Source organism: Phyllobates terribilis, unplaced genomic scaffold, assembly GCF_046119375.1.
Source record: "Phyllobates terribilis strain yellow unplaced genomic scaffold, ASM4611937v1 Scaffold_4__5_contigs__length_816908805, whole genome shotgun sequence".
Classification (NCBI taxonomy): Eukaryota; Metazoa; Chordata; class Amphibia; order Anura; family Dendrobatidae; genus Phyllobates; species Phyllobates terribilis.
Window position 1 is genome coordinate 134,854,442 of NW_027362764.1, and position 15,203 is coordinate 134,869,644.

Genomic DNA, 15,203 nt, shown 5'->3' on the forward strand with positions numbered 1-15,203 from the left:
AGTAATTTCAGGTCTGAAAGCACTGTTTCTTTTTAGTATTTTGACGCTTTATCATTTGATGCAAATAAATACAAAATTTTTAGCTTTGAATTTCGGAGACATGTTGTCAGTAGTTTATAGAATAAAACAACAATGTACATTTTACTCAAAAATATACCTATAAAGAGAAAAATCAGAGAAAATGAAAATTTTGCAGTGGTCTCTTAATTTTTGCCAGTGCTGTATAAGATATGCACATGGTATGTATACAGATATATATGCACATGACATATAGTATGTATTTATGTATACAGATATATATGCACATGACATATAGTATGTATTTATGTATACAGATCTATGTCCAGGCAGTCTACCGTATTTGCAGCCCCCTGCACTGTGCGCACTACCGTATTTGTGTGTGATGATAGGAGGAGTATGTGCAGATGCAGGTAGCGCGCTCCGGGCTGTTTGGAAGTGGCTGGTGCAGGCAGGAGCAGCCAGTGATGCGGATATTTCCTCCTCCTCACTCGGCTGTGTGCTGAGTATATGACAGGCGGGAGGTGAGGGAGCAGCCCGCACACAGCGCACCGCACATAGCACCGCACGGCGGCGGCTGCAGAGGAGACCATGCTGTCCCCGCAGTGCCCGGCAGCAGTATGACTGTGGGGCAGGTGAGCAGGAAGATGCAGCCCACCTCAGAGAGCAGCACCGCGGGGCTCAGCCGCAGTAGGAGCGTCAGGGAGCAGCAGGCGCAGCTGAAGCACAAGCTGAGGGAGCTGCCGTCCCTGCTGAGGAGCGGCCTGACCCTGCGGAGAAGGAGCTCGGTGTACGGACCGTCACCCTCCTTATCCGACACGGAGGAGACCGGGGCGGCCACTGCCACCAATGTCCCGGTGAGTGAGACACATGGCTGCCTGCAGTGTCGCTGCACCGGGATCCTGAGCGCTGCAGATAGATACACCGAGGGCAGCAGCACGGTGCCGGCGACTGCACACTGCCCACAACATGCCCGTGATTGCACAACAAGCCATATGCCAATGTGCCCAGGTCATGTTCTGCAAGTACAAGCTCCGTGCTAAGTTATGCTGGTCATTCACTGTATTGTGCCCTCCATATATACCAGTGCCCAGGCCATTTACTGTATTGTGCCCTCCATATATACCAGTGCCCAGGCCATTTACTGTATTGTGCCCTCCATATATACCAGTGCCCAGGTCATTCACTGTATTGTGCCCTCCATATATATCAGTGCCCAGGCCATTCACTGTATTGTGCCCTCCATATATACCAGTGCCCAGGTCATTTACTGTATTGTGCCCTCCATATATACCAGTGCCCAGGTCATTTACTGTATTGTGCCCTCCATATATATCAGTGCCCAGGTCATTCACTGTATTGTGCCCTCCATATATATCAGTGCCCAGGTCATTTACTGTATTGTGCCCTCCATATATACCAGTGCAGTGCCCAGGTCATTCACTGTATTGTGACATCCATATATACCAGTGCCCAGGTCACTTACTGTATTGTGCCCTCCATATATACCAGTGCCCAGGTCATTTACTGTATTGTGCCCAGGTCATTTACTGTATTGTGCCCTCCATATATACCAGTGCCCAGGTCATTTACTGTATTGTGACATCCATATATACCAGTGCCCAGGTCATTTACTGTATTGTGCCCTCCGTATATACCAGTGCCCACGTCATTTACTGTATTGTGCCCTCCGTATATACCAGTGCCCACGTCATTTACTGTATTGTGCCCTCCGTATATACCAGTGCCCACGTCATTTACCATACCCCAAACCCTGATGCCAGGGTGTGCAGTCAACTATTGTACTCTAAAACCATATGTCAGAGTAACCAGTGCACTTACTGTATCGTGCCAACCATATATGAATTCCCAGGTCCTTTACTGTACAGTACAAACCATATGCCAGGGTGCTCAAGTCATTCATAGTATAACAAGCCATATACTGGGGCAGCAATATATTCATTTATGCTAGGGCGCAACATAGCAATACCAACATATACTAATGTATACTACAAGCCATATGCCAGGGTACCCAGTGCACTCACTATATACTACAAGCAATAAACCAATGCAGCCATTTATTAGTCAGTTTACGATTAGAGCAGCATGCCAGTGCCCATAGATCTGGTATCGTGCATTACAATCAGTATATCAGTGCATTTACACTACATGCAATATGCCGGCTTGTTTACACTGGGGGCATTACACCCTGGCACCCAGTACCAGTGGTCTCTTCAGCACTCGGTTTGATCACATCCAGGTTATTTACATTGTAAGCATTATATAATATATAATGACAACAAATATCTGTATTGCGCTTTTCTCACATTGGACTCAAAGCAAATTATTGTATTTTTGCCAGATTTCCAGTGTATTTACACTACAAGCAATATCCCAGTGTAAAAGCTTATAGATGCCACAATTGACTACAATGTAACCTTAATAATAAGCCCTGGTAACAATGACCTTTACTATCCAAGAGCTATGGGGTAATTGGAGAGTTGTTATTGATGAGTGCTCTTAACGATCACTTGTGGCCAAGACATAATATATTGTGATGCGCTTTGAATATATTGATTATGAATTTTTCATGGAGCTTCAGGTGTGTACAGCATTGCTTGCACTATTGTATTTATTTGTATCTCGAACACATGTAGTATTCTAAGTAATCTTTCATTTATTATGGTCATGTGTGTGGGCGAAGTACAGGTGTCTTATGTACTGGTGCAGCTCCACAATATATGTATGCACTGGCCATCATCCTCCATACAAATGCCGGGTATCTCATTTATGTCTGTGTGCCAAAGCAGCATGATTAATTTTGCTACAAATGAGACAATGCATCTACATTGGCAGAATGCACAGTGTCATTACTAGTTCCAAAGGTGGCCACAAACATAAGAGCTGATGCCGTATATGCTAGGCGTGTGTGTGGGAGGGGGAAGGCTGGACCAGCTAAAATTTAGTTAGTTGGGTCCTTCTTCCCTCCATGGTAGGTTTCATTACTACCATTGGTAGTAGATTACTAGTGGGATCAGCCAACTAAAGTAATACCTGTGCAGCTAATACAGTGTAAGGCCAGGTTACCATGTTCAGTATTTGGTCAGTATTTTACATCAGTATTTTTAAGTCAAAACCAGGAGTTGAACAATCAAAGGAAAAGTATAATAGAAAATACAGAAACGTGGAGTAGCAGTGCTATGACAGTAGTGGCTGGTTACGCCAGCAGAATATGCTACCCATTAGTTGGATCCCTTCTTTTGGTAAACCTGTGCATTTCAGGATCCTAATACATGAAGTTGCAGACTAAGGCTGTGTGCACACGATGCGTTTTTAATGCATTTCCGCAGCGTTTTTGCAGCTGTGGAAACGCATTAAAAACGCATGGTAGAAGGGCAGCAATGTTCCCCAATGATAATCCGCATGTGCTGTGCCCATGCTGCGGATTTTTCTGCAGCGTTTATGCTGCGTTCAAAAATCCGCAGCATGTCCATTAATTTTGCGAAAACGCGGCGTTTTTGCCGCCATTGACTTGCATTAGAACGCGCCAATACCGCAAGACTGCATTTGTACTTGCGTTATTGGCGCGTTCTAATGTGCGGATGGTACCCGAGTGTGGAGAAGATGGGACTCTCCTCCACACCCAGGTACCATAAAAAAGCTGTAAAAACAAGAATAAAATAAAAAATAAGATATATTCACCTTCCGACGGCCCCCGGTCTCCTTCCCTCTGCTTGCGTGCAAGACTGAAGGACCTTCGGTGACGTCACAGTCATGTGACCGCAGGCCCTTCAGCGCAGTGTCTCGCGATATCCCGGTAGCCAGGAACAAGCCAGGAACGAACGCGGCAGCACACGCCGGGCCATCGGAGGGTAAGTATAGCTTTATTTTTTTATTTTTAACATTCTTTTACGGTCACACTATATAAATCCATGCCGGTTGCATGGATTTATATAGTGTGACCTAGTTGTCAAGCACTTTCCAAGTGATGCTAAAATCGCCTGGAAAGCGCTTGTCAATCCGCATGCGTTTTTTTCTGCCAGGGAGATGCAGAAATGATGCAGAAATTTTCTGCATCGTGGGCACATAGCCTTACTTTAGGCTATGTGCATGCGATCCTTTTTTGATTTGGTAAATCTGCGCGGAATGGCCCAAAAAATGCACTGCAAACTTTATCCCAGCATTTTCTATGAGATTTTGCAGATCAGTGCACATAATCAGGATTTTTCCTTACAGAATTTCATGTGCATTAAAAGAAGCAGCATGTCCATTCTTTTTGCGTTTTTGTCTGCATTTTTCCTATACAATGCATTGGAAAAAATGCATGGCAAATCCGCAGGCAAAATGCATGAAAATTCATCGAAAACGCTGCGGAATTTCAGCATTGTTTTTGCTGCCAAGAGGTGCAGAACCTTGCAGAAACGCTGCAGAAATGTCTGCAAGCAAATCCTGATCATGCGCACATAACCTTAAAGGGGATTTCCCACGAACAAAAGTTCATTTTAATCCATGGCTGTGTCTGACCGTGTACGGGATATGGTCTGATCATACCACAACTCCTGGGCAGGGGAGCAAGCAAAAGAGTATACAGACAGGACAGCAGGGGATCACAGAGGGTTCATTTTGTGAGGTAAAATATTGTTTAAAGACAGGCAGTGAAGTATTTTACCTCACAAAATGAACCCTCTGCGAACCCCTGCTGTAATGTCTGTAGTGTCTTTTGCTTCCTCCCCTGCCCAGGAGCTGTGGTATGTGCCGTACACGGTCAGACACAGACAATTATTAAAATGAACTTTTGTTCTTGGGAAAACCCCTTTAAGGTTCTGGGTTGAGCATGTTCTAGCTCAGTGGTTGGCAATTGTACCGGTTGAATCTGACCTATGGCAATATCTGCTTGGAGTTTGTATGTTCTCCCTGTGGTTGTGTGGGTTTCCGTACACACTTCTAAACATGCAGATTGCTAATTTGGAATTTACTGGGTTTATGGTGAACCCGAAACATGGAGAGAATGGAATAAGCTGCAGCCAGATCCCTCTTGCGGGTCATCAGAACAAAGGATCAGCATTGAAATCCATCATGTCTGTTGCTTTTTTCCCTGCCACATCTGCAGTCAGACATGTATTTTCTGTCCTCAGTAGCACTGCTAGGTAGAACAATATGATTTACCAACATGTTAGAGAATCTATTAGATGAGAGTGATAGCCGGCCTATAAATTATAACTCCCATTCTAGTTCTGATATTGGGCTGTAGTGTCAGGTTGTGTATGCCAAGCTTTACCTAGCTATAGTGGAACAGTATTAGCGCCATTATATGAATCATCTCTGTATAGGATTGAAGGGATGATATGTGCCACACTTGTGCTGCCATAGGATGCTACTGTCTTAATTTACAAAATTTTTTGGTTGAGAATATCTTTCATAAAATGCCATCCAACAAAGCATACCAAGCAGGATGTATATGTATGTGTTTTTTTTTATTATTCAACACTTTGATTTGATTTTACAACAGAGAAAAGTAACAAGTAATCAACCATTGTGTGTGTATATAATATAATTTTCTGTTACATGTTTAAAGGGATATTCCAGATTTAGATAACCCTTGATGCCAGGCAGAGTTTGCGCTTTACTCACTCTCCCTGGGTCTGTTATTGTCTCACGGTGACAATGCTGCAGTCAATCAGTGAGCTAAGTGGTGGCTTGTACTGTCTCCTCAAGCAAAGATGTTCAGCCCACTGATTGCCTGCAGTGCTATCAATGTGACGTCCGCAGGACAGACAGACAATAACAGGCATTGGGAGCAATTGCAGAGACTTCGTTCTGGACCCGGGGAGACTGAGAAAAGAATCGTTAGTTTATTTTAAAACAAACTGCAGCTGGGGGACAGGGGTTTTCTGAAACCATAAACCCCCATTAATAAGACTTTACTGTATATGGACATTATTGCTTACAATATGTAGAGAATGAGTTACACAGAATATGTCTTGAATTGTAGAATTTTTTTTTCCCCTTGAGCTGTAATTTGAGCTGACTCTAGCTAATGTAATCTCAAAGGACCTATGATAAATTACCTTTGTGTGACACAACTAGTTTATCTGGGATGCTACACTGGTAACTAGATCAGCATCCTCTTGTAGTATATTAACAGCGTAATGGATACATTTGTCAGTATAACCCACTTACTGTCGTGTGTGTTTTTTTTTTTTTTTTCCCTTTACTTAAAAAGTAAAAGGGTTTGTAATTGATAGGTAGTGAAGTGTGAACTGGTCGGTTCAGTGATTAGTTCTGATGTGTTTCTACACTAGGGCCGTGGGTTCAAATCCAAAAAGGGCAACATGTCAATAGATGTGTACATGATTCTGGGTTATCTTGGTGGCATAGAAATAATAATAAAAAATATAGAATACTGTAGACATACGGGGGAACACTTATCAAATTAAATAAATTAGAAAATTACAATTGTATCAGAAAAATGTCACAAATTACATGTGTCTAGGCTAAAATGATTCATTTGTACCTGTTTGATACATGTGTTCAGGTAATTTACTACAATTTAATCTGTAATAAAAAAACGTAGATTATGCATTCAGTTTCCGCAAAAATAGGCACATAAAAAAGCAAAAGTGTCCTAATAGGGTAAATGAGAATTGGAGCATCTGCTTTTTTATTTTTTTATTTTAAAATGCACTTATTCCAGGGTGCTGTACATGAAAATACAGGGTTCATAGGACACGACTGGTTAGACTAGTGTAGAAGGCTATCCTACTCTGCCTAGCAAAAAAAATTGCATTGAAATCTGTGTGGACTTCATCAAAAACTTCATTTATTTTTGTAAGTGATTGAAAAGAATAATATGGAGACACACTAGTGTGATCAGAGCATAATGTGCTGAAAAGGGGACATGACAGAAGATTCATGTTGCCTGAACCACGGGCAGCGTGAGTCAGACACGGGCTGTGTTAGTGTAGTTGTGTGTGTTTTACTCTGAAATGCTGCAGTGTTTCAGAGAAAGCGTACATTGGCTAGCTGGTCAGGGACCATGAGTCTTGGATGATAGGAAAAGCTTCTCCATGCCCTGCTGCCCATAACGGACAGGTCTCTCACTATACACATGCAGGAAGGGAGAAGCCTCTGAAGAACAACTTCTAGTACTGAATTTTATAATGCCCGGTCGGCTTATCTGAAATTCTGCTGAGTTTCATAGTAAAACATACATACATGGCTGCAGTAACGCTTCCAATGCCCGATTCTTGATATAAATCTACTTCACTTTAATCGTTACATATTAAAATATTGGTCCTAATATATCAAATACCAACCAGTGGTAATTTTTTTTCCAAAAGCAAAGATCAGATGGATGGATTCTTGTTACTGCATGAGATCACAAATGCTGCTTTCTATGAAGGAAATGTTGTATCTCACAAAAAGAATCAGCTGTGATCCCCTGCTGTAATGTCTGTATACTCTTTATCTTCCCTCCCCTGCCCAGGAGATGTGGTATGATCAGACCATGTTCCTGTACGGTCAGACACAGCCATTACACAGTACACAGCAGGGGCACATTTATAAGATTATCTCAGCACAGGAACATTTTATTTAAATACATCCAATTGTGGATCTTATTATTATTCCAAGATCTATTGATTAAAATGTACTTTGTTCAGGGGAAAAACCCTTTAAGATAGTAGAACAACTCACTGAGGAACATCATAGCTCAATAATGTTCTCAGAATTAGATCTTACATAGGAATAGTGTTTGGTCGAATATATCAAAATAAAGCATGCTGCGTAATAAATTTGTCACATTTTATAACCTGCTAGACGAAGCTTGTTACACTGTCGTTACCATTTTATAAAAAATGATGCCAGTACGCAATAAATATGCTCTAACCATTGTGGGGCTAATTCATCTAACCCCTTTCTCCATAAAGTAGGTGTACATGAGTCCGAATTTTCGAGCAGCGAGTAATGTGCAAAATTTTTACAAATTTTGGCGTTTTTACCGCATCTCCAGATATTAGCAGCACTTTCCGTGTCCTTGCCCAGCCTCGCATATTCACTTTAATTCACTACACAAAAGTGGTATAAATTGTATTAGCTATGTACTCGAGTCAAGGACATTTCTCTCTCTGCTGCACGGCAGCTAAAACATGCACCAAATTCATTAATAGCTGTGCGCATCTAGGATTAAGACTGGGGTTTAAAATGCCAAGTCTTGATTTATTCTCCCATAAAGTATTGTGTACTGTGAGCGTGCCTTTATTGTATCTTTGTTTTAAAACAAGCTAAAAATCAGCCCACGTTGTCACGTTTCTGATGCATCTTTGTTTGATAAATGTCATTGTCTCTCATTATGGCACTTCTAGACGTGTACTGCACGGCTTTAAATATTGGAAATGGACCTTTAAATAATAAAACTATAATGGATGTGCAAGAAATCAGCGTTTTCATCATTGTCACGGATTATCTTTCTACCTCAGGGAACAAATAATGCAAACGATGCATGTTCATATGTGCACCGAAGATACTCTATTTAAAGAGGCGAAGTGTCGACATCTGTCGCCAGCTATAAAGACAGACTCTTGAAGAATAAGTTGAAAACGTTATTTCTGTAGCCAAGTCATTTGGAACCTCTACAAAAATGAATTATGGCTATGTTCTCCTTCTCCAAGAAGCTCCCAATTTATAAAGGGAATCTGACACCAGGTTTCTACTGCCTCCTCTTTTTTCAATGCTTTGTCATTTGTCTACATGATGTCAATTTAATAAAATTAGACTTTATTAGTTGCAGATTGAGCTGAGCACAGTCCTCTCAATGATGTGCGTATGCTCAGGAGTTCCCCATATTCATGTGCTCCAGCTCCCCATGTTCCTCCTTGGGACCTTTGCACACATTGCAGATTTGTCTCAGATTTATTGTGTTTTTTTTTTTCTGCACAGATTTGTCGCAAAACCTGAAGGGTCTCCTGATGCTAGAAAAGTGAATTACAATCCTGAAGTCTCATGCACATGTTGCTTATTTTTGACTTGCAGATTTAAATCTACCGTATGTCAATTCTTTCAGTGTTTTTGATGCAGATTTCACCCATACTAATAAGTGGAGAAAAATCAGCACCAAAAATGCATGTAAAAAAGCACTCCTATTTTACGCAACATTTTACCTGCCAAGAGATGGTGCAGGAATTTAGGCTGAATATTCATGCTCCTTAATAGCAGCGCACAGTGTAGCCGCGCTGCGGCTCCTGAGGCTGCCGGAATCGCCTGTGCCCTCTGTTAAAGGGTATGAATATTCAACCTCTCTCCACGCCCATGGGCGTGGGGAGGGGGTGAATATTCATTCCCTTTAACGAGCGGGCACACTAGATAGCCGGCAGCAGCTGCAGCGCGGCTCCGCTGTGTGCCGGCTATGAAGGAGAGTGAAGTCACTGCTCCCCGCGCACACAGGCCCGGTGTGGGGAGCAGTGACTTCTGGCAGCTGATCTCTCCTTGTGAGCCGCGCATGGCAGTGACGTCACGCGCGGCTCACATGGAGAGATCAGTGCAGGCAGACCGGACGCAGCGCTGGAGGAGAGAAGAGAGGTGAGTAGGAGTGTTTATTTTTTTTTATGTGCAGCATGATGGGGATGAGGGGTGCCATGCATACCAGGATAGGGATGAGGGGTGTCATGCATACCAGGATAGGGATGAGGGGTGTCATGCATACCAGGATAGGGATGAGGGGTGCCATGCATACCAGGATAGGGATGAGGGGTGCCATGCATACCAGGATAGGGATGGAGGGGTGCCATGCATACCAGGATGGAGGGATGCCAGGCATACCAGGATAGGGAAGGGGGGGCATATATACCAGGATGGGGGATATTGTCAGAATTGGGGGACATTACCCCTATACCAGTGTCAGCAGAAGACCCCCTCCCCCTTAAAAGTGCATCATGACCACATTTTTTGCTTTAATTTTTTTTTTTAATTTTCCTCCTCTAAAAGCTAGGTGCGTCTTATGGTCCGGTGCGTCTTATAGTCCGAAAAATGCGGTATATTATCACTGGTTAAACGAGATTTTCCAACCTTTTTTAGATTATCCAAGAGCAGAGAATTGGTAAAGCATTTTGTTAAAAATATAATAGTTAATGAATGCTGAGCTCTGCAGATGACAATAGGATTTAGCTAGGTGATATTTTAATAGCAGAGTTGTTACAACATATAATACTTGTATATGAAAACATATGCTATGTGAAGTAATTTACAGTTACATTTTTTTTGCAAACCACACTGGAAAGTTGTCAAACTATAACTTCTTTATAGGTGAATATTAAATTGTGTTGCTCATCTCTAAATCTTTGTGCACGGAGTATTTCCGCTCATATCCTGTTGTGACTGATCATGTGCTTGTGTGTGATGACAAGTTTTCCACGAGTTTGCATGACTACTTTTTCAAGGTATTCCAGATAATTGATACTCTGAAGTTAATGCTTATAAGTGATTTGATTTTGAATCTGAGACTTCCAAATCAGATGGAGCATTAGTGGGTGTGTGGCGGTGAGGGTGTTTTGCAGTGCAGTCGGTCAGGCAGCATCAGATCCTTCTCCCTCCACAATACTTCATCAGTGTACGAATGTCAGGCAGAAAGTGGAGGGTGAACACCCTCCAGGCATCAGCAAGAAGCTTGAACCCAGTGGACCCTAGCTTTTAATTAATCCTTTCACTATCCTAAATTATCAAAATTATAAGGAATTTTTTTCTAAGTACACTAGACTAGTAGTTAAGGGGTTTAATACTAATAAATATCTATGAGAATAATTACCATGATGACCTTTACCCCAATAGGAGTTGAAAATAATATACATATTTTCTCCTTTGTGACCTAAGTCACGGGAGCTGTAGCCTTCAATTCCCCTTTAAAGGAATTATCTGGCGCCATTCGGAGTCCCTCACTTTTGCATCGAAAGTAAGCAGTACCCATGATATTACCACACCACTCAACTCCTGAAACATGTGCATGATTGTCGGTTATCGTGCATGTTTCTGGTCCAGTACAATAGGACACATGTGAGATACCTCCCGATCATGCACACATCTCGACAGATGTGCGGGGTCGTATCATTATTGGCACCACTCACTTCCAGTGGCTCTGGATGGTGTCGGATAACCCCTATAAGGCACTTCAGGAAAAATTATTATTTTGTAGTAGCCAGAGACTAAGATTTTCTTTCTGCAAATTTCTAGGCACTAGAAATGCTTATTTGACCACTTATGACCAGCCGCTTAAAGTATTGGCTTCTAATATGACCTCTCCATTGGATATGGAATGTCCTACCTGCCTCAGATTTTATGTACCACTTGCAATACAAATACTAAGGCTATGTTCACTCAACTTAACAGATATACTGGGAAAAGTACCTGTGACGACACAGCATTTATTCTTAATTATCCAGATGTAAATTCAGTAGGCCAGGAGAAATACGCTATTATCTTTGTTGACTTTTGAATTTAAGTGTCTTTCTTTGGTTGATCAAGAAGCACAGGATATTATTTGTATAAGCCTAGATGTTGACACTTGAGTTGATATTTACTGCTACTTATTGTCTGTTATCTCTGGAGGACAGGGACTCGGGGCCATGGAACAATGATGTTTGCTAATATGCTGATTACATATTGTACCAGGCCAGCTAGTTTGTTGAGCTGCAGAGCAATGGAGGACAAACTATGCAAATTGATTAAATGCTCAAACAATGAGACATGAGCTCCTGCCACCTGCCCCCCTCCCCCCAGACCTGTGGAAGATGACCCGAGCCACGGATGTAAATCGAAAAAGGGATTTTCTATCATTCTGCAAGAAGAATCAGTGACTTGCCAGAGCAACAGCTAGGACAACATGGTTCCAATAATAGGGACACATATTTGGATTCTACGGGATGTCAGATTAAGGGACCACGGCCCTGGCTGGAGGAAAACTGATCTGCTCCATTGACTATCACAGAACCTATGGATACATTTGGGGAAACCAGGTTGGGACCCTCCGGTCGCCTGGTCCCATGGAGATGTTTGGGGTAGCCAGGTTGGGATGTATAAACTAAAGGGAAAACATTTTAAAATTATATATTTATTAAGGTATAAAGTTAAAAACATACCAAACAATTGTGCAAAAAAAAAAAAAAAAAAAAACCTGACCCACAGACTAAATGTTGTACACTAATTACCATTCAAACAGATTCCCCCCTCCCCCACCCCCCAACCTATAACCTAGGTTATAATCATGGTTCAGCCTCCCATCTACTGTTAGTAGTCATATTGTCCGAGCTCAGCCTATACTCTCCTAGGTATACCTAAACAAGTAGTATATTGGTTAGATGATTTTCAGTATGACATATATCTATAACCATCCACTCAAAGGAAGATGCCTAGTTACCCAATTTCAACTATAACCATCCATTCAGATGAAAAATTATTAATGCCCGAAAAATGCTTAATGCCCTACGCGTTTCGCCATCAACTGTCGTAGCGGCTCTTCAGGGGCAACACAAGTTAACAAGCCAATATATGGTTATGTATAACACATTACAGATAACCGTTTCTGTTTACTCCACTGAGAAATCAACATATAAATCTTCTTCCAGTGTCTCTCTTGCTGCAGCTTTTATTTAGAGATTCATCTAGTGTTCCCCATGACCTAGGGAGACAGAAGAGGAGCAGTAGTAGTAGTATATCTAATATTCCCCATAACAAAAAAAAAAATAATAATAATACAGACCTGTGGATGATAACCTGAGCCATGGATGTAAATCGAAAAAGGGATTTTCTATCGTTCTGCAAGAAGAATCAGTGACTTGCCAGAGCAACAGCTAGGACAACATGGTTCCAATAATAGGGACACAGATTTGGATTCTGCGGGATGTCAGATTAAGGGACCACGGCCCTGGCTGGAGGAAAACAGATCTGCTCCATTGACTATCACAGAACCCATGGATACATTTGGGGAAACCAGGTTGGGACCCTCCGGTCGCCTGATCCCATGGATATGTTTGGAGAAGCCAGGTTGGGACCCTCCGGTCTCCTGGCCACCTACCTCAATGGACTGTCAGCTTCTTAAGCTTGTCGTTACCTCCTCTCTGTGGGTGCCCGCCAAAAGCGGGGTGCCACTGGTGAGGGAAGTCAGCCCTGGAAGCCCCGAAGTCGCTGCAGCTTTAATCCCAGAGAGTGAGTGGAAGGGTGAGACTCTGTAATTTTGCACCATCTTGTGTATTGCTGGGACTCTTCTATGTGTTATCTTCTGTTTGGTTCAATAAATTATTGCCACACTGTTTTACGCTCACCCTGTGTTGTCTGAGTAGTATTCTGCCCACTGGAGACCCCTGTGTCTCCACAGTTCCCGATGCATGTTAAATAGAAGCTCCGATAGATTTCTAACTGTGGCATCCATCTGCCATAGACTTATTTTTTTTTTTTTTAACGGATACATTATTAACTGGATCCTGCATGATAAATTAGCATGGTCTACTATGTTATTCCATACCTATCTCAGACATTTTTTTGCCCTTGGTTCTGTAATAGAGCCTTAAGGAGACATTAGCAGGTATGTCAGGAGCTTTCCTGGTGTTCAAGCTAAACATAGGGCAAAAATACAATATGAACATAGCACAAAATCCTCTATAAAATCCACACTTGCAGTATTACTTAAAGATTTCATGCCAATTCTTGCCTTCAAATCCACAGCAAAAACATGAGATATTGAACTGTAATTTCTAGTAAAAATCTGCCATGCGTGAACGTTTTTGAAGTGTCTGGAAATTAAATACGGCATATTGTACGCTAGTTCATGCTTCGTTTTAAGATGTATTATTTTGTACATACTGTATGAGAAAGGGACAGAAGAGTCACAGTTCCCGTGAGTAAGACGCTACAAGTGACGCAGCTAATGATGATAAAACATGCCTTTATTTTAGGGTTGATTTCTGTAGTGAAATTGTCTGTCATTACATTAAGCCGATAATATGACAGATCATTTGTTCAGTTCTTTTAGGAATCACATTAGCACCGATTACCATCAGTGAAAGCCGTGCTTTGCTTTCCCTCTGTGATGGGTAAGGAGTGAAGCTCTCATTTTTAGATCATTAGCGTAAGCAGAAGCATAAGGAGCTCAGCAGCGTTGTGCAAGGCACATTAGGGGAAAGGCATCAGCACGCAGTGGGGGGGATTCACTGAGCTAAATTCTGGTTTAATATGCCCCAAAAAACTGGATTACATGCCTTGCCAGATTTATTTTGATTAGACATTTTTGTCCCTTACTACACAGTGCACCACCATGAGGAATTTATTGCATCTTCTGGCTGCCTGGTCTAGTTTCAAGCTGTATAAATGTAAGATTGTAATAATAACTCTCCCACCAATAAGTCAGGATTAAATCAAGCTTATAGCTATCTGAAGAGTCGCTAAAGCCTCCCATGCACTTTAGATGGCTGTCAACCAACAGTTATCTCCCCCCAACTCCCCAATACACAGGAATGGTTCGTTCGGCCGAGCGTTCCTGTGCTCTCTATGAGAGGGCCGCTGTCTGTCTCCTCTGGCAGCAGCTTATCTCCCGTAGAGCAAAAGCTTCGGCTATTGGAAATTCATTGTGCCGGATCCTTCTCTCCCCTGTTATCTGTCAGGGGAGAGTCGGGAGGCCCTATACTCAGACCAGAGGTCCCCAACCTTTCTGACCTGGAGAGTCACATTCAGCTATGAAACAGGGTCGCGAGCTCCATTCAGTTCAGAGAGGGTTGCAAGCCACAACCAGCTTCTGCCCCACTCACAGTAGTGACAACCCGAGCCCCCCATTACTAGTATAATGACAGCCGAAGCTTTTCCATTGTAATCACACCAAGGCCGTATGCTAAGCTCCAGGGTTTCCTATCTTACCCCCAATCAGATCTGCTCTTCTGTGCAGGGCTACACACAAGTCACCATCTAGAGATCTGCTCTGGCTGTTTGTTACACCTCGTCCTAATGTGCCCAGCTGGCAGACAGCCGTGAGCCACACATCACAGGCCTGTGAGCCACATGTGACTCTCGAGCAACAGGATGGGGACCCCTGCATTAGACTATTTGCCAATCCTGCTGATATTGGGGGGGTTCAGTTGACTTTAGTCCAATGTGTTTAGGGGCCTTTAAGCTGGAAGGTAATTAGTAGTGTAAATTTTTTTTCTTTGAAC

At 42.5% G+C, this 15,203-nt stretch overlaps 1 protein-coding gene across 2 annotated transcripts in view; it reads left to right on the forward strand.

The window, feature by feature from the left end:
- The first annotated feature begins 398 nt into the window (after positions 1 to 398).
- The window catches only part of RAPGEF5 (Rap guanine nucleotide exchange factor 5), a 372,046-nt gene continuing 357,241 nt past the window's right edge, over positions 399 to 15,203 (forward strand). Inside the window, exon 1 of one of the 2 annotated variants that reach the window (XM_073677776.1) lies at positions 399 to 875. In XM_073677776.1, coding sequence (XP_073533877.1) covers positions 639 to 875 — 237 coding nt within the window. In that variant the 5' untranslated portion in view covers positions 399 to 638. The remainder of the gene's footprint in view (positions 876 to 15,203) is intronic. The other variant, XM_073677777.1, reaches the window with a different exon arrangement.